This window comes from Dendrobates tinctorius, unplaced genomic scaffold, assembly GCF_039654945.1.
Source record: "Dendrobates tinctorius isolate UK_male_01 unplaced genomic scaffold, ASM3965494v1 ptg000107l, whole genome shotgun sequence".
Taxonomy (NCBI): Eukaryota; Metazoa; Chordata; class Amphibia; order Anura; family Dendrobatidae; genus Dendrobates; species Dendrobates tinctorius.
Genome location: NW_027361775.1, coordinates 15,296,207 through 15,316,688, shown reverse-complemented (window position 1 = coordinate 15,316,688; position 20,482 = coordinate 15,296,207). Strand labels below are relative to the sequence as shown.

Here is a 20,482-nt window from a genome sequence, read left to right as displayed (position 1 = left end):
CAGATTATTTCTTATTCTGTACAGTAGTAATGTTATTTTAATGTTCTATTTAGGACTAATACTGATGACACCGCTACATACTCGGCAGTGGCTAGAAATGTACATGGACAGTCATCCACCAATTCTGCTGTGATTGTGAAACGTAAGTGGAACAGTAATGGTGAAGAGTTTCAACTTCATTTGTAAAAGACAAAACTCTTGCACAGTGTTCTAAATATGCCACACAGGTACTCACTAGAGATGAGCGAACCTTGCAAAGTTCAAAGGTGACACCAACCCCACAAATAAGAACCCACTTGCCACCGCTACAGGGTAAGTGGGATGAGCCGGGCAAAGCCCCAGAATTGGTGCATCTACTAGACGCACATTTTTTGGAGCTGCTGTGGGATGCTCTTTTTATGCTGGATGGGTACAATATCCTTGGCCTCTTACCAGCCTGAGAATAGCAGCCCCATCTGTCTGCTTTAGCTTGGCTGGTTTTCAAAAATGGGGGGGACTTCACTCCGTTTTTTTAAATTATTTATATAATTAAAAAATACAGCATAGGGACCCCTCTATTCTTGATAACCATCCTTGCTGAGGCTGACAGCTGAAGGTTGAAGCCCACAGCTGTCAGTTTTTCCTGGCTGGTTATCAATAATACAGAGGAACCCCACATCATTTTTTGGGGGATGTTCCCCATTTTAATAACAAGAAAGGTTATGTATACATCTGTGAGCTGATATTAGTAGCCTTTGAACCTTTATATTTAATATTGTCCCAGAATATTAATATCAGACCCCAGCTGTTGGCTTTCCCTCAGCTGTTTATGAAAATTACAGGAAACCTCACTCCTTTTTTTCATTTTCTTTTATTTATTAACTAGTACAGTAGACTACACACCCAAGGTAACCTTAGTTTACAGCCTTCAGGTGTTCCAGCAGCTGGAAATTTCAGTAACCTTAAAATGTCCCTAGTTTCATATAAGGTTTGCAGACTTCGCAGGTGCTGGGAGACCCTGTGGCTTTGAACCCTGGTAACCTGAAAGATTACCTGAGTTCAAGCAACTGGGTCTCACAGTAGCTCCAGTGCCGGACTGTGGAATGCCAAAGTGCCCAGTGTCGGATTCGCAGCGGTTCATCAGTCCATCCTTGGCAGTTGCAAAGCAAGAGAAACAGCTGCTATGAACTCAGGTGACCTTACTGTTCTTATTGACAATTATAAAGGTAATTGAAAAAAAACAAGTAGGGGTCCTCCGTAATTGTCATAATCAGCAGAGAGAAAGCTGACGGCTGGGGGCTGATTTTAATATTCTGGGAAAGAGACAATATTCATAAAGGTTCCTAGGTGATTAATATCAGCTCACAGCTGTATACTTAGCCTTTACTGAATATTAAACTGTACAGTAGTACCCCACCAAAAAATAACATAGGGTCCCTCTATATTTAATGACCAGCAAAGTCTAGGCAGACAACTGCGGGCTGATATTAATAACCTAGGAAGGGGCCGCTTGCAGACTAAGAACATGAGCTCTCAAATGCCTCAGAAATGGCACATCCATAAGATGTGCCAAATCTGGCACTTAGCCTCGCTCTTCCTACTTTCCCTGGTGCGGTGGCAAGTAGGGTAATAGTTGGCAGGGCTGATGTCTATAAGACGCCCCCATTACTAACCCCATTTTCAAATTGTATAAAAAACACAGCCAGAATAAAGCCCTTTAATTTAAAGAATGACACATTCCTTTAAATTAAAGGGCTTTAATGAACCTAAATTAACCCATACTCACGTCATTGCCCAGTCCACAGAAACTATGGTCTCCTGTAACAGGATTAAAATAATAAACAACAATCTTCCTTAACTGTTCACCGATAAGATAGCAATCCTTTTGTCGCATGATGGGTCTAGCTCTGTTACATCTAGATGGCAGGCTGCATTATAGCATGATGTGACTATACAGCCTGCCATCGAGCAGAGACACTGAGCAGTGTTTGCAATCGCAGCTCTGTGTCACGCCGTGTACTCCTATGACCTGACTGATGTCACCGCGAACATGCCATCAGAAAGGTCCCAGGAGTTCGCTATTACTGAACTGTGAACTTCGACAAACTTTCTGAACGAAAATCCTAAAATGACTACTGAATTTCCTGCCTAAGCTATTATACAGCCTATGCTAATCCCTTCTGATTGGCTGAACTAAATATATACATGTAGTGTGATATCTGCAAGGTACGTTGTGTAAGCCCATGCGGTCGCACCTGAAGTCATGTCAGCCTTCTATGTTTAATGCAATCTTCTGCATAGTGTTAAAAGGCGACAAACATTTATATAAACTTTACAGTTATCATGTGTTTTATCTTGCATGGTGAATACCCTAAAAACATGAAAAAAAACCTGTTTCAGATTTGCTATTTTTTTGGTATCTTGCATTTTAAAAAATAGTTTAAAAAACAACTACAGTGACATGTAAACGTTTGGGCACCCCTGGTCAAAGTTATTGTTATTGTGAACAGTTAAGCAAGTTGACGAATAAATGATCTCTAAGAGGCCTGAAGTTAAAGATGACACATTTTCTTTGTATTTTAGTTAAAAATTATATAAGTTTTCAACTTTTACATTTTAAAAAATACAAAAAAGAAAATTGGCAGATGCAAAAGATTGGGCACCCTTGGAAATTTGCATGCCCAGCTAACCTTGACCAAGGTTTCAGAGCTTAATTTGCCTGTTAAAGTTATGGCTTGTGCACTATCATCACTAGGAAGAGCCAGGTAATGCAAATTTGCCCACAAAGCAGGAGAAGGCTGAAAGGGATATCTAAAGCCATGATATACGTGCCTTTTATTTATGTTATGTATATTTATTGTTGATTAATGTCCACCATATAATTCTCTGTATGCTTTGCTATTATCGTATTTATATAGGGCAAGCATAGTTCCCTAGTAGGCCCACTAGAAGGGAATATAGTTATGCTCAGAATGGAAATAGTTAATGTAGGAGGGGCTAACTTTGGTTAAGCCAGGGAGCATCTTGCATTTTAGTCAGTTGGGCTTAGTAGCCCTGACAGGGCAGGTAGCACCGTAACATTTAAGGACACGAGCCCAGCAATTCAGGGCTTGAGGGCTACAGATGACAGCAGTCCAGAACATTGCAGTACCGAGCACTACACAGATGGTAGTGAAACAGTTGGCAACAGTACGGCAGCACAGATTGCTCATTATAAGGCAGCTTGCTATGTGGGCAGATGCCCTTTTGTCTGGGGCAAAACAGACAGGGGAACTCCCAAAGATGGTGAAGCTGGACAGGAAAGATGCTGTGATGCTGACTGGGATGGGAAGACCCTGGAATGTTCTGGAAGGTGACAGTGAGAAACTAGGGAAAGTGAAGAAGGCAAATTGTATGTTTCATGATGTCAATTCTGTAACTGAAGAGAACGGACTGAGAATGCAAAAGAGTAAAGTTTCTTGTTTAAAGTTGGAATTGGACTGTGTCTTCGTTTTTTCCAAAAGAGTTGTAAAAAATGCACAGCCACCTGGGGAAGGCCCTGAAGTTGAGAAGAATGTCTATGTGAGGGAAGACCAGGGTGTGCCTGAGCCATTTACCTCAGCTACAACTACCGCCCTGACCAAACCTTACAAGGCTATGAGAAGATAGCAAAGCATTTTCAAGATGCCCTTTCCTCAGTTCAAAATGTAATTAAGAAATGGCAGTTAAAGTGAACCTGTCTGGAGGACTGTGTACAGTAACTGTTAGCGTCGGTGGTCTGGAGCAGGAAACCCCGGGAGTGGACCCTCTGGACCGTGACACCGAGGGGCCCCGGGCGAGCTGCCAGGTGGAACCGACCCCTATACAGGGACCGTTAGGAGCAGGCCCAGGGGTTCGAGTACCACGGTAGCCGGTACTGAGAGGGGCGGCTCAGGATGGACCGGAGTAAGACTGTGAGACTGGAGTAAAGAATGACAGAACAAGACTGGAGCCAGGAGGCCAGAAAGAAGTGAGATAGAAGACTGGAATGAGAAGGAATGACAGGAGTAGGAACACTGGAGACAGGACTGGAGTAGGACGGCAGGAACACTGGAGACAGGACTGGAGTAGAACGGCAGGAACACTGGAGACTGGACTGGGGTAGGACAGCAGGAACACTGGAGACAGGACTGGAGTAGGGTGGCAGGAACGCTGGAGACAGGAGTGGAGTAGGACGGCAGGAACGCTGGAGACAGGACTGGAGCAGGACGACAGGAACACAGGAGGCAGAACTGCGGAAGAGAACAAGGAACACGGGTAGCAGGACTGAGAGGCTGAAGCAGAGAGCAGCCGAGAACGAAACTGCAGGAGCAGAGAGCACATGATGAAGTGAGGCCAGAGTGTTAGGAAACACAACAATCAGGTGCCTCCCTCAGGGGGAAGTGGCCTGATATGGCCCCGTCTGGTCAACCATTGGTCCAAAGGTGCTTCCGGGTCGGGGCACAGCCGGAGCATAAGAAGCAGGAAGGAGGCGTGGCCGCGGCCTATGGCGCATGCGCATAGAATGCAGGGAGGGCATCGGTCGTGAGCCCGTCTCAGGTGACCTCCGCGGCCGTCGAGTGGAGAGAGGCTGCGGCATGGGAGCGGAGGCCGACTGCGGCGTGGGAACGGAGGCCAGGTGAGTATGGCGGAGCGGTGTAACAGTAACCTACCTACAGTGTGAGATTGGCGCCGTTATACTGTTTAAAATTATACCTTGGTTGATAAAATCTGTCTTGTGGTTGTTGCTGTGGTTGGGGGGCTTCATGTGGTGCTTTAATTAGCTATTCTTAATGAAGACTGCTGACCGGTCACTGATCCCTCAGTGACCTGCTCCCTAGTTTACATGATGAATATTATATACTGTATACTGCTCATATTGAAATAAAAAAACCTCCTGCAAAATGTGGCACCTGCCCTGCAGCATAAATGCATCTGTACTGTGTATATAATTAATATGTTTGAGGGTATCCTGATATTTAAAAAAAAATCCATATGAAAATGGCGCCTTCGCAGTATCAGCTATCGGTGATCTGATAGCAGCAACTGCGCATGAGCCGATGGCGCCATCTTGCAGCTATCGGCGATCACCAAAAGCTGATATTGCACAGGAGTTGGCAGCGCAATCTTGCTAGAGAAGGAAAAAAAATTCCTTGGAGGAGGAAATTTTTGTTCTCTAGCAAGATGGCACTGCTAGCACATGCGCAGTAGCAGCTATTGGATCATCGATAACTGCTTCTGCGCAGGCGCGGCAGGCATCATTTTCAAATAGGTTTTTTTAATATCATGATCAGCTCAAATATATTAATTACATCCACAGTAAATATGCGATTATGCTGCAGCGCAGGTGCCACGGCTGGCAGGAGGTTTTTTTTTATATGTCTATATAATATTCATTATGTAAACTAAGGGGCAGGTCACTGAAGGATCAGTGACCTGTCAGAAGTCTTCATTATGCACAACTACTCAGAGCACCACATGAAGAACCCCCACAGGACGCCGTGGATCACGAACATATCATTAACTGAAAACTGAAAATAAAGATTAAACAACAACTACAAGACGGATTTCATCAGCCAAGGTGTCATTGTAATCAGTATGAAGGCGCAGACCTGACACTCTAGGTTACTGTGCACAATACTGCTAATAGGTTCATTTTATTAGGAACAGTGGAGGTCAAGATATGGTCTGGAAGACCAAGCTAAATTTCAGTGAGAGGTACTTGTAGTCTTGCTAGAGAGGCAGATGAAAACCCCCAAACATCTAAATAAGCCTGATGCATTTTAGAAACAAGTCCTGTGGACTGATGAGGTTGAAATAGAACTCTTTGGCCCCAATGATCAAAAGAATGTTTGGAGAAAAAAGGACATAGAATTTCAGGAAATGAACATCTCACCAACCAGTATTCATAGGGTTGATCAATCTTGATTTGGGTTTGTGTTGCAGCCAATAGCAAGGGGTACATTTCGCAGGTAGAGGGAAGAATGGATTCAATAAAATTTCAGCAAATTTTTGATACAAACATAACACCATCTGTAAAAAAGCTGAAATGAAAAGTTTTTACAAAGCTTTTTGGGCTTCTACCAATGGATAATGATCCTAAACACATGTCAAAATCCACAATAGACTACCTTGAAAGACGCAAGCTGAAGGTTTTACAATGGCCCTCACAGTCCCCTGATCTGAACATCATTGAAAATCTGGTTAGACCTCAAAATAGCAGTGCCTGCAAGATGACCCAGGAATCTCACAGAACTGGAAGAATTTTCCAAGGAAGAATGGAAGAAAACCCCTCAAGCAAGAATTGAAAGACTCTTGTCTGGCTACAAAAATCGTTTAGAAGCTGTGATTCTTTCAAAATGGTAGTGCTACAAGGTGCTAACCATGTGGGGTGCCCAAACATTTGCAATGGCGCATTTTCCTTTTTGTAATTTTTTAAATGTAAAAGATGAAATTATTTATATTTTTTGCCTATAATACAAAGTAAATGTGTCATCTTTAACTTTAGCCCTTTTAGAGATCATTTAATTTTCAACTTGCTTAACTGTTCACAATAACAGTAATTTTTACAAGAGGTTCTCAAACTTTTACATGCAACTGTATAACATTATTATTATTATTATTATTATTTATTTATATAGCACCATTAATTCCATGGTGCTGTACATGAAATGGGTCAATTATGTATCTCACAATGCAAGATGTTAAGCATCTCTGGAACAATAACAATGAAGTATTCCACTAATATTATACTGATGAACTACCTGTAGTTTATATAATCAAAATCAGGGGAATGGAGATCTGACACCCAACAATCCCAATGATACCAGCCCGGCAGCGGCCAGATGTAAAACACTGTACAGAGTGAATGAACACAGCTCCAGTTAGTGGCTGCTGCTGGGTACTGCAGACCAGGTCCTATTATTCATTTGAATAGGAGTTGATCGGTAATTCCCGGCAGCTGCAGTATTTGGCTCCATACACTGTTTACATCCAGCCACTGTCAGAGCTGCTAACAGCTGATATGTGGAGTGTGCCCGGTGTTAGATCCCAATTGATCTCATGTTGAAGTATATATTTGGCGTTGCAGTGATTACGGTATACTGTCCTGCAGTGTAAAGCTACGTTCCCACAATGGGTTTTTGGTCAACTTTTTATGCTGTGATTTTTGAAAAAATACCAGTAATCTATTTTACTTTATGGGTGCAGAAAATTTGTAACATAAAAACCTCACCAAAGCTCATCGTGGGATCATAGCCTTCAGAAAAATATGTCGGAGAAAATACATTTGTTATTTTCATATACTGATTGCAAAACATGGAAATAAATGTCCAAATGGAAAAAGTATCTAAAGCGTCCACCTGATGAGATTGATATTTTTTTTTTAGGATTCCGATCAGAAGATGAACCTCTGTATCCTGGTATCATGCCACACTGTAAGTAACTCTTCTTTCAACAATTTTATGAAAAATATGTGCAGAGATTTAGGACTGTTCTGAAAATTATCTTTAGAAGTCTTAGAAAATTTGTAATGGTAGTAATACATACTAAAATGCTGTAGCAAATAGACATTGTATTGATTGTGAAGGTTTTCAGAGCACAGCAAGATTTCTTAGCAAAATTAAAGGGGTTGTCTGACTGCAGACTTTTACCCTAGAGCGAGCCGGTCTATGTGAGGATTTGCTGGTGCCAGAGCCAGGAGTGGATGGTCATTTGACTGAAAGTATGTGATTTACATACTTCTGGCCACATTCCGACTAGACACGCCTGAACACACTCAATACACTTGCATTGAGTGAGGCCACGCCCATCTGGTCAACACGTGACCGCATGTATGCAAATGACATACTTGCGGTCAAGTGCTCAGTGTGAGGACTCACATGCGAGAAACTCGGACGAGTCTCGCACATCAATACCCGGCACTGCCACCAGTACTCGGATCGGAGAGTTCAGCTGCATAGAAATACATTCAGCCTGAATGCTCCGATCCGGGTGCAGGCGGCAGTGCCGGGTATTGATGTGCGAGACTCGTCCGAGTTTCTCGCATGTGAGTATGAGCCCTGAGGAAGAGTGTGGAGCTCTGCCTCTAGCTCCTCCCTCTTTTCTTTTACATAGAATCTTAGCAGTAGCAGCTGCCATCTCATCTCTCAGTAATGGGAAAGTGTCTTCACTGAACACAGATTTTCCTTCTGAAATGAGAATTTTGACTGATCAATTTTTGCAGAGAAAAAGCAGATCTCTCTGACAAGATATATAAGAAAGAGACTTATTTTCATGTGTACTATTGATTTATCAAATTAAAATCAAAATAAAGGTTACTCTTTACCTTATTTAAATATTGATAGACCCTATGGCCCAGAGATATCAATGCAGACTTTGAAAAGTCTCAAAATTTTTGTTGCTCAAAAAAATTTGCCACATTTGGTGTTTTCTCTCAAATTTCAAAATGGGCAGAGCTGGAGCAGGACAGGAGCAGGACAAAGGTGTAATGCCACAGATTTTCTTATTCATGACGAGCTGGAGTAAGATTAGTTGCGAGGCACATGGAGGCACACAACACTCATCAGACCCACCGAGTCATTAAGAGGTGTGCGCCGGTTACTGAATCAGGAGTGTGTGACCCCTACATGCCTCCTCATAAAGACTAGTGAGAAAATTGCCAGTCTTGTTGAATCTGGACCTGTAGGGACTGGATGCCTTTCTTGAAAAGTATAATATTGCAGACTATATACACTAGTTTCCTTAATATTGCGTTGATCCAGGGAGCTAGTCTGATTGCCGTATGTGGAGTCGGGAAGGAATTTTTTTCCCCAATGTGAAGCTTACTGTTTGCCACATGGGTTTTTTTTTGCCTTCCTCTGGATCAACATGTTAGGGCAAGTTAGGATAGGATATGGGCTGAACTAGATGGACTTAAAGTCTTCCCTCAACCTTAAATACTATGTTACTATGTTACTATTACTATCAGATTTGAAAAATAAATGGATCCAAATGGACTAACAAATACTATGTAAAGTTTGTCCTCATCTACTGAAGATCTCAAAAGTCAAAGATAGAAGCTTCAAAATGACATTACAGAACATTAATACAATACATGAAAAATAATAACTGTTATATAGGGATTACACATTCCAGTCCTATGTAATTATTCAATTCATCAATCAATTATGATCAGATCGATAGGAAAATAGATAAACATTTCTCATGTTTACATCACATGGAATCATCAGTGTTCTTTAAATAATTACTAATAATTATAATAATAATCACTAATAATCCTTTTGCTGTGATTACAGTGCCGTTGACAGCAGCAATTTCTTTCACCCATATTGAAGTCAAATTCCTGGAAACCTTTGGTGTAACATTTGGAGTAGAAGGTGACACAGTTACTTTGTCTTGCGCTGTGCTTTTAACTCCAGACATCAGCAGACTGCGACCTGAAGCTGAGTGGTACAGAGACGGTGAGCGACTTCTAATCAAATGATCATATTAAATGTTAATTGTCCAATTTCATATTCTGACGACTGCAGATTAAATGAATCAAAGCTTAAACCTCAGAATGTCCTCTCTTGAACTTTGCGCATTTATAATCGTTGGAAAATGTTTCACTTGTGACATCTTAAAACCAGATAAATTGCCTTTGTCTAGGCTTCCATATTATGATGTGCAGTGTGTCATGGGCATAGATATTTCTGTAACAACAGCCCAGAGAATAAAGCATTGCTATTCCCCATCGCTGGGCCGTACCGAATCCTTCTTCCTATTAGAGATAATAGTGACTTGATTGGAAATATTAATATATTGGTGAGGTCATGTTGGCATTTGAGAGATCTGATTCTTCTCAGGGCTTGTGTAGACGACCATATTTTCAGACCTAGTGCCATCCAATAAAACATCGGATCACACTCGGACAAATGATTATTCTATGGGGCCGTGCACATGTCCGATTCTTTTTCTTGGACCGAGTCTGTCCAAGGAAAAAAAATTGCAGCATGCACAATTTGCATCTGTAGATCAGATTGCATTCGGCCATGTAAGTCAGTGAGTCTCTCAAAAAAAATCAGAGTGCACTCGGATGACATGCGATTGCAATCTGATTTTCCCAGACTGACAGAATGGAGAAGATGAAGACTTTTTTTTCCATCTTCTCATCTGAGAAAATTGTTTCATACTCTGATCGCACTCTATCAAACTCAGAGTGTGATTAGCATAATCGGACTGATTTTTTCAGATGAGATAAGATACGGTAGTGTGACCCTAACCTTACAGTACAGCGTGTTCTTTTGGGCCATATTACAAGTTACTATGTGGAAGATGAAATATTGTTTTCTTTGTCCAGTCCTGAACTTCCAAATGGAAGCACATATGGACCAAGGGCAATGGCAGGACTTATGTTTCCTTCATAGCATTTTTCACAACATTTTTAAAAATGATATCTTGCAAACCTAATATGCATTGCACTGATGTGTAGCCTGGATTAAGGCCTCTGCCATTCAGGCAATCAGTGATGGCTTACACACATTACTAGGAATACATCGGGACAATTACAATATACAATGTTCACAATAAAATATTTACTCTATGCAATGTTCACATCTGGCTGCTGATGGAAATGATAACAGCTGATTGACTCCGACTGATCTGATATTGATGAACTGCTCTAAGGATAGGTCATGGATACTGGACGAACCCTTTAAAGGAAAGCATTACACTGTAGCACTACCTTTTACTTTGCGTGGTCAAGGGTTCCCCATGATGTTGGATTCCATGTGCGATTGACACCTTTGTCAACTGATTGAGTTGTTCAGTGCATATGACTAGTGTTGAGCATTCCGATACCGCAAGTATCGGGTATCGGCCGATACTTGCTGTATCGGAATTCCGATACCGACTTCCGATATTTTTTCAATATCGGAATTCGGCATCGGAATCGGAAGTTCAGTTGATTGACGGCCTGACGTCATCATGATGCGCGGTGTGTGCGCATCATGATGCGCCGTCATTTCGGGCCTTCCGGGGGTCTCTGCCGGCCTGCCGGGGGGCTGTGCCGGCCTGCCGGGGGGCTGTGTGGACTGCCCGGGGCCTGTACCGGCCTGCCGGGGGGCTGTGCCGGCCTGCCGGTGGTCTGTGCACCCTGTGGGGGTCTGTACCGGCCTGCCGGGGGGCTGTGCCGGCCTGCCGGGGGGCTGTGCTGATGTCCGGGGGTCTGTGCAAGCATCGTCCGATGGGACTACAAGTCCCATCGGGCGATGCCTGCTACCATGACAGTGATTGACACATTAGCCAATGATGGGACAGTAGTAGTCCCATCATCCGGCTAATGTGTTAAATGTTAAAAAAAAAAAAAAAAAAAAAAAAATACTACATGCATGCTACATACATACTACATGCATGCTACATATATACTACATACATACTACATACATGCTACATACATACTGCATGCTACATACATACTACATACATACTACATACATACTACATACATACTACATATATACTACATACATACTACATACATGCTACATACATACTACATGCTACATACATACTACATACATACATACTACATACATACTACATACATGCTACATACTGCATGCTACATACATACTACATACATACTACATGCATGCTACATACATACTACATATATACTACATACATACTACATACATGCTACATACATACTGCATGCTACATACATACTACATACATACTACATGCATACTACATATATACTACATACATACTACATACATGCTGCATGCTACATATATACTACATGCTACATACATACTACATATATACTACATGCATGCTACATACATACTACATACTACATATATACTACATACATACTACATATATACTACATACATACTGCATGCTACATACATGCTACATACATACTACATACATACTACATACATACTACATGCATGCTACATGCATGCTACATGCATGCTACATACATACTACATGCATGCTACATACATACTACATATATACTACATGCATGCTACATACATACTACATACTACATATATACTACATACATACTACATATATACTACATACATACTGCATGCTACATACATGCTACATACATACTACATACATACTACATACATACTACATGCATGCTACATGCATGCTACATGCATGCTACATGCATGCTACATGCATGCTACATACATACCACATACATACTACATGCTACATACATACCACATATATACTACATACATACAATACATTCATACAATACATACATAGACATACAGTACATATAACATAGAGTAACATACTTACCAATACTTGTCACATTGTTCCCCGAAGCCATTGTCTATTCCGGGATAAATATTAACATAACAAACCACAAAAATACTCACCCACGATCCGAAGCAGTCCACGAGTGTGTCCCACGACGATCTTGGGTAGAGAACTGCAGCATCAGATGATGCTGCCGTTCTCTACGGGCTGTAGGAATCCAATGACGGAAGGTAGGTATCCTTCCGCACTGTATTCCTCCGCCACTTAAAAAAAAAAAGTCCCTAGTCTCACTTTATGCCATTGCTGTGTGGGAATTTCCCACACAGCAATGGCATAAAGTGAGACTAGGGACTTTTTTTTTTTTAAGTGGCGGAGGAATACAGTGCGGAAGGATACCTACCTTCCGTCATTGGATTCCTGCAGCCCGTAGAGAACGGCAGCATCATCTGATGCTGCAGTTCTCTACCCAAGATCGTCGTGGGACACACTCGTGGACTGCTTCGGATCGTGGGTGAGTATTTTTGTGGTTTGTTATGTTAATATTTATCCCGGAATAGACAATGGCTTCGGGGAACAATGTGACAAGTATTGGTAAGTATGTTACTCTATGTTATATGTACTGTATGTCTATGTATGTATTGTATGAATGTATTGTATGTATGTAGTATATATGTGGTATGTATGTAGCATGTAGTATGTATGTGGTATGTATGTAGCATGCATGTAGTATGTATGTAGCATGCATGTAGTATGTATGTAGTATGTATGTAGTATGTATGTAGTATATATGTAGTATGTAGTATGAATGTAGTATATATGTAGTATGTATGTAGCATGTAGTATGTAGCATGCATGTAGTATATATGTAGTATGTATGTAGTATGTATGTAGCATGCATGTAGTATATATGTAGTATGTAGCATGTAGTATGTATGTAGCATGCATGTAGTATATATGTGTTATGTATGTAGCATGTAGCATGCATGTAGTATGTATGTAGTATATATGTGGTATGTATGTAGCATGCAGTATGTATGTAGCATGCATGTAGTATATATGTAGTATGTATGTTGCATGTAGTATTTATGTAGTATGAATGTAGCATGTATGTAGTATGTAGTATGAATGTAGCATGTATGTAGTATGCATGTTGTATGTATGTAGCATGTAATTTTTTTTTTTTTTTTTTTTTTTTTTTACATTTAACACATTAGCCGGATGATGGGACTACTACTGTCCCATCATTGGCTAATGTGTCAATCACTGTCATGGTAGCAGGCATCGCCCGATGGGACTTGTAGTCCCATCGGACGATGCCTGCACAGACCCCCGGAGCCTGCACAGCCCCCCGGCAGGCCGGCACAGCCCCCCGGCAGGCCGGCACAGCCCCCCGGAGCCTGCACAGCCCCCCGGCAGGCCGGCACAGCCCCCCGGCAGGCCGGCACAGCCCCCCGAAAGGCCCGTACAGACCCCAGAGAGGCTGTACAAGGGCAGGAAAGGGTTTTTCTTATTCCGATACCGGAAGTCCCATAGACTTGAATGGGACTTCCGGTATCGGAATCGGCGATACCGATACTTTTTTTAAAGATCGGCCGATACCATCCGATACGATACTTTGAAGTATCGGACGGTATCGCTCAACTCTACATATGACCCAACATACCCATCATATGTCGGCATTCAGTATTTTCAGTTGGTGCCACTCTACTAGAAAAAATATGTTGTACTATAACAAATGTAACAATCCAATGAAAACAATCCACAATGTAGCTCCAAATCTTAAGGGCCTGTCACACTAAGAGATATTGCTATAACTTGTGACGCCGCTGGTTATCGCTGATCGCGTGAGAACGTCCAGGACTGTTTCTCGTCGTCAGCTTCCTGCGGTGCTTCGTGTGGAGAGACGAGCGACGCGTCGATGCGGGCGGGAGGACGCAGGATCGCCTGGTGTGACAGGTAAGTAGCAACCCCCGACCCCAGCGATGTCGCTGGTGAGATCTGCCTGTGTGGCAGCTCACTAGCGACCACCTAGCGATGTACCAGCGATCCTGACCGCGTCATATCGCTGGTCGGGATCACTGGTACATCGCTAAGTGTGACAGTACCTTTACACACAGCTCTGGCAAAAATTAAGAAACCACCACTCCAAAACCCTGTCATGGGCAGCCCATTCTCCAGACCTGAACCCCATTGAAAACCTCTGGAATGTAATCAAGAGGATGATGGATAGTCACAGCCATCAAACAAAGAAAATCTGCTTAAATTTTTGCACCAGAAGCAGTGTGAAAGACTGGTGGAAAGCATGCCAAGACGCATGAAAGCTGTGATTAAAAATCATGGTTATTCCACAAAATATTGATTTCTGAACTCTTCCTGAGTTAAAACATTAGTATTGTTGTTTCTAAATGATTATGAACTTGTTTTCTTTGCATTATTTGAGGTCTGAAAGCACTGTTTTTTTTAAATTTTGTATCATTTCTCCTTTTCAGAAAAAAACCAAAAAAAAATCAAAATGTATTGCTTGGAAATTTGGAGACTTGTTATCAGAAGTTTATAGACTGAAAGAACAATTTACATTTTACTTAAAAATATGCCTATAAAGAGAAAAATCAGACAAACTGAACATTTGAAAGTGGTCTCTTAATTTTTGCCAGAGCTGTAGATAACACTGAATGCCCAGCCAAAATCTGTCTATAGATCAATATAAATAAAAAGTATATGGGAAATATTGTTTCACTATTAGTATGAATGTGATGATATCTTTTGTCCATAGGAATGCCCTGGCCAAGGTTCTTTTCTTTTCTTGTGGTGTGATATGATTTCTTTTTCACATTTCACATTCTGGAATATTGGCACGCACTATGAGAATAGCTCTTGACTTGTTTGCAATTGAATTTCCTTTTCAGATGTCCTGATAAAAGAAACCAAGTGGCACCAGCTGCATTTTGGAGAGGGACGTGCTTCCCTGACATTGACACATTTGAATAAGGATGATGAAGGATTGTATACTGTAAGAATGGTCACCAGAGCAGGAGTCAATCAGCACAGTGGATTTCTCTTCGTGGCTGGTATTTAGATCATTCAGTCATACTTTTGTGTTTATATATAACATCAACATTCCTGAAAAAGAATTTTGTAATCATTATTGTACTTTTTTTTCCCAGTAATTACCATAGACATGATCCACCAAGAATGTACTTGAAGATGTTATAGAATGTTTAGTAATAGAAGACATGTTAAACAGTAACTAAAATAAGAGTATTTTGAAAACAGAGAGAGCTAGAAACATTTGATATCTGCTCCAATTTCTGATCATTGGAGACCTTGGTTCCAACAATGTATCAAATAGTGCAGTAGTTATGATAGAGTCACACTTTTCTCATCTGTAAATCTAGCAGAGCTGAGATATTGATCTGTATATAACCCCACCCACACTACATCTCTATTTGTACAATGTATATTGACAAAAACCTGATAATCAATGCTGGGGGTATGATTGGATTTGGAGGCTCAAGGCCACTTGTCCTATAGTGATAATCTCCTGCTGATGAAACACTAATTGAAACAACAAAGCACAGCCTAGTAAGTGACACAACACGGTAATGAGTGTCTCTTCTCCTACATCATGATGCTCTCAGATTACAAGGTAAAAACCTGCTGACATATTCCCTTGAAAATCAAATGCCTTGATAATTAAATTTAGTATTAACCATTCCACCCCTGGACGATTTTCCATTTTTCTATCTCTTTTTTTCCTCCCCTTCTTCCAAGAGCCGTAAATTCTTTATTTTTCTGTCCATATGGCCATATAAAGACTTATCTTTTGTGGGACAAGTTGTACTTTTGAATAACACCATTGATTTTACCATATAATGTACTGTAAAACAGGAAATAAATTTCAAGTGGGGTGAAATTGTAAAAGAAAGTACAATTCCACAAAGTTTTTTGTGTTTTTCATTTACCATGGTCAGTATATGCTATAACTGACCTGCCAATATTATTCTCCAGGTCGTTACTAGTGCGCAGATACCAAACATATATAGGTTCTTTTTAAGTTAAATGGTAAAGAAAATTCCGAAGTTTGTATGAAAAAAAATTGCTTATGTTGCCATTTTCCGAGACCCGTAGCGTCATCATTTTTGGGATCTGGGGCTTGGTGAAGGCTTATTTTTTGTGCTCTGAGCTGACATTTTTATTGATACCATTTTAGGGTAGCTATGATCTTTTAATGGCTCGTTATTGCTTTTCATTGCAGTGTTTTTGCCAAAAAAAGTACTGTGGCATTTCAATTTTTTTTCTTGTTGCGCTGTTTACAGTTCTCATTAATTTACTTTATATTTTGATAGATTGGAGATTTCTGAATGCAGTGATACCAAATATGTGTAATTTTTAGCTTTATTAATTGTTTTATTTTGAATGGGGCAAAAGGGGGGTGAATTGAAATTTCGTGTTTTTATTTTTATATTTTTAAAACTTTTTTTCCACTTTTTACTGGTCGATAGTCTCCTTAGGAGACTTGAAGCTGCGATCATCTGATCGCCTGTGCCACGCATAGCAAGGATGCGGCTCTGCTATTTCTTTCAGAAATCATGATTTCTTATGAATACCAGCCATGGCCAGCATTCATAGGTGAATTACAATGGCAGACATTGGGGTCTTCTGCAGACTCAAGGCTGTCATGACAACCCAAATTTACCTCACAATCAAGTGACAGGTGTGCCAAAGGGTGGGACTTGTGATGCGCTTTTGGTCAGGATGTGTTAAATGCTGCTGTAAGAGATTGACAGTGGCATTTAACTTGTTAACGGCCGCAAGTGGATCGCAGATCCACCTATGGCTGTTAGAGGCACATGACAGCTGATCAGATCAGCTATCATGTGCAGGGAAAGATGCGGGCTCATCGCCAGAGCCTGCATCAAAGGCAGGGACATGACCAATGACATTCCTAGTGTGCATGCGTCTACTGTTTTTTTTGTGTAATTGATCAACATCTAAAATAGTTACAAACATAATAAACACCGAAGTTTATAAAGACCCCTTACAAAGTAGATCATAAAAGCCACTAAGGAATTATTTTTGCACTTATCTGGTTTAGAAAATACAGATAGTTTTTTAGAGTGCAAGGATTCTAAATCATTCAATATCACATAACTATAGATCAAGAGCATTAGTTCTCAAACTGGGAGCCTGCCAAGATTTTACAAAAGTGATCACGTGCCTTTATTTAGCTACAGAAATTTCTGTTTTATCAACATAATTGATTCCTTTTGGTTTTATTCTAATATTATACAAAGACTAAATAGGTAAATTGAGCAACAGTTTTAATTTTCAGTTTTTTTGTCCAAGGGTGGTGAACCCCAGTAGAAAAAGATGTAGAAGACCTGATCTGAAGAATTAATTGACTGGGCTTTCTTAACGATAACCTGTCAGGTGATTCATGGTGCATAAAATGCAGGCAGCATAAACTGAATCCTGGCTGCACGACTGCAGCCACGTATATTAGTCTCTGAAGCACTCCATCATTTCAGAGAAAATATACTTTGAAGATCCAGCTGGGGACGATACTCTGAGTCCAGGCAAGTCCATTGCTACTCCAGGCTGACTTTTCTCAGCACTGTGGCAGATAATTGACTGGTCTCTTCATCATGTGTGCATAGGAGAGACTTGTCAACTATCTCTAGAAGAGCCAGACAGGGGTGGAGCCGGCCTAGTCACATTTCTGACTATGATTCCCAGACGGATCTTCAAAGTATACTTTCTCTGAGACATTGGAGCAGTTCAAAGAATAATATATCAGGATTCAATCATGATGACTGTGGTTTGGGCAGCATAAATTGTTTGACTGTGTCACGCTGTGACTGTAAGTAAATAGGGAAAAGGGCCCTGCACTGTCCCTAGGGATGGGACCCTAGTTATACTTGCTCCCAAAGGTACGTCTAAAGGTGAGGAGGTTTGGGCCACCAGCCTTACTGTTCTCCTGTTATACCCTAAGCTATACCCTCCCCCTCGCCAGGAGGCCTGGGACAGAAATGCTAGTGTATAAACACATAAGACGGACAGGGATAACAGAAAGCAACTAACATACAAAACGCTCACCCAAAGATAGAAAAGTACATAGTGAAGGATAGGAATGTACAAACGAAATGGGAATTGGACAATGAGGAAAGCATACACCCCAAAATAGCATGCAATAATCTCCAGCAGCAACAACAACCTAAAACTCAGCCCAGCAGATCCAAGGAGCTAGGAAGTAGAACTTTCACTGGCAAGAAAGAGAAGGTCTGGACAAATTTTATAGTGAGAGGAAATGACCAGGTCAGGAACAGCTGTGAAATGGAGCTGCGAGTTTACAACCAGCATAGAAAGGGTCGTTAACCTCTGCAGCAACAAAGTAAATTAAATCCATTTAATATGAAACACAAACACACAGGCTAAATGGAAGATCTGCAATTCACAAAACATAGTGATCTTCTAACCCCAGATCTCCCAGGAGTATGTGACTCACTTATGACAAACAGATTCCCTTTAAGGAAAAGAAATTCAGAATGCAAATTTTGAAGTAGTAGGACTAATGTGTAAATGGAATTATATCTTTATTCTTTTTTATGATATTTAAATTCCTTCATTGTAGATGCTGCAGCCCTAGTGGCAGGAGCGCCAGGAGCTCCAATGGATGTGGAATGTCATGATGCAAATAAAGATTATGTGATTGTCTCTTGGAAGCCTCCAAACACAGCCAGTGAAGCTCCAGTTATTGGATACTTTGTTGATAAGTAAGTATTAAAACATTGGAATGTACCTACACCCTGATTCTGCATTCTGTCAGTAATGAAAGATATCCAATTTAGTTAAGGAATAGGAGTAAAAAAAATCCTCCCGTTTCTTTTATGCCAGGCTTATCCTTCGGCTTTAGGTGCAGTTCCTTGTATTGATTTTGGATTGACACTTGGATTGACTTCAGCACCATGATAACCTATATTGTTACTTAACAAAGACCGAATGGCTGACATTTAGATTTATTATTTTGCATATGTTTTGCTATAGCTTGTTTATGTACATTATAAAAACATCCATTAATGCTTCTTTTTTATTAACACATGAAATAATTTGAATTAATAAGTTTGCTTGTGTTTTATTTTTTTTGTATAATTATTTTTTAAAAATTATTTTCTTCATTTTGTCCAGTTTATATTGTTTGTAGGGACAGCTACATTACAAATAATATTGGTTGCACTTTAGGATGTTAACGTAGCTCCATATGTCCACTTTTTTATGTCACGGTACCAGTAAAATTGATCCCAGCTGGTATATGCATTGATAAAACTATTGTTTTTCCTCCCAGATGTGAAGTGGGCACTGAAAACTGGATTCAGTGTAATGATTCTCCTGTTAAAATCTGCAAATATCCTGTGACTGGTCTGTTTGAAGGACGATCTTACTTTTTCCGTGTTCGAGCAGTTAATAAAGCCGGAATCAGTAGACCATCAAGGGTCTCAATTGCTGTTGCAGCTCTGGACCCTGCTGATCTGTCACGACTTCAAAGTAGGTGCACACATTCTCATTACGCAGTTGTGAATTATTTAATGTTTTTTTCCTTTTGTATAATTGGATTACGTGGGTGTATATAATGTAGAGGAAATCTTGCCAAGACACAGCAGGACGATGTGTATCCAAGAAAATAGCACGCATGATAAAAGAAATAAACTTGATAGATAGCCTTATGTGTTCAAATCTGGATTTTAAATCCTATAATGAATATGTCGCATTCGAACGCAATATACAAAATCTCTGCAAACACTACTTTCTTTGGTATACATCATGTAAATTGTAGCTACAAAATGCACTATAGGAGGTTACAATATTCTACTTCTTGAAATAATGTCTTCTTCAAAATTATCGGTAATCAACAGTTTTGAATTTCAACTGACTCAAGGACATGGACGCTCAGTTCATCTGAATGTTCATGTTTTTTTAGTAGGGAGAGTAGATAATGCCGCTGCCAGACAGATCTCTAATGATGAGCGAACGTGCTGGGATAAGGTGTTATCTGAGCATAGCAATGTAGGAGACAGGGCGCCCTACAATCTAACAATATGCAAAAGGAAGAAGAAGAACAAAAAAAAAGGACTACTGCATGATATGCACACTAGAAGTCACATAACAATGACAAAATAACTTTTTATGAGCACCCAGGTAACAAAGATTAAGTATAAACTGATCAAATATCATA

At 40.6% G+C, this 20,482-nt stretch overlaps 1 protein-coding gene across 1 annotated transcript in view; it reads left to right on the top strand.

Moving 5' to 3' along the window:
* Positions 1-20,482, top strand: part of MYOM2 (myomesin 2) — a 251,758-nt gene that overhangs the window by 56,436 nt on the left and 174,840 nt on the right. The window contains exons 7-12 of the mRNA XM_073589183.1: positions 54-142; positions 7,365-7,412; positions 9,273-9,437; positions 15,159-15,320; positions 18,884-19,025; positions 19,595-19,794. Of these exons, the coding sequence (XP_073445284.1) occupies positions 54-142; positions 7,365-7,412; positions 9,273-9,437; positions 15,159-15,320; positions 18,884-19,025; positions 19,595-19,794 (806 nt within the window). The remainder of the gene's footprint in view (positions 1-53; positions 143-7,364; positions 7,413-9,272; positions 9,438-15,158; positions 15,321-18,883; positions 19,026-19,594; positions 19,795-20,482) is intronic.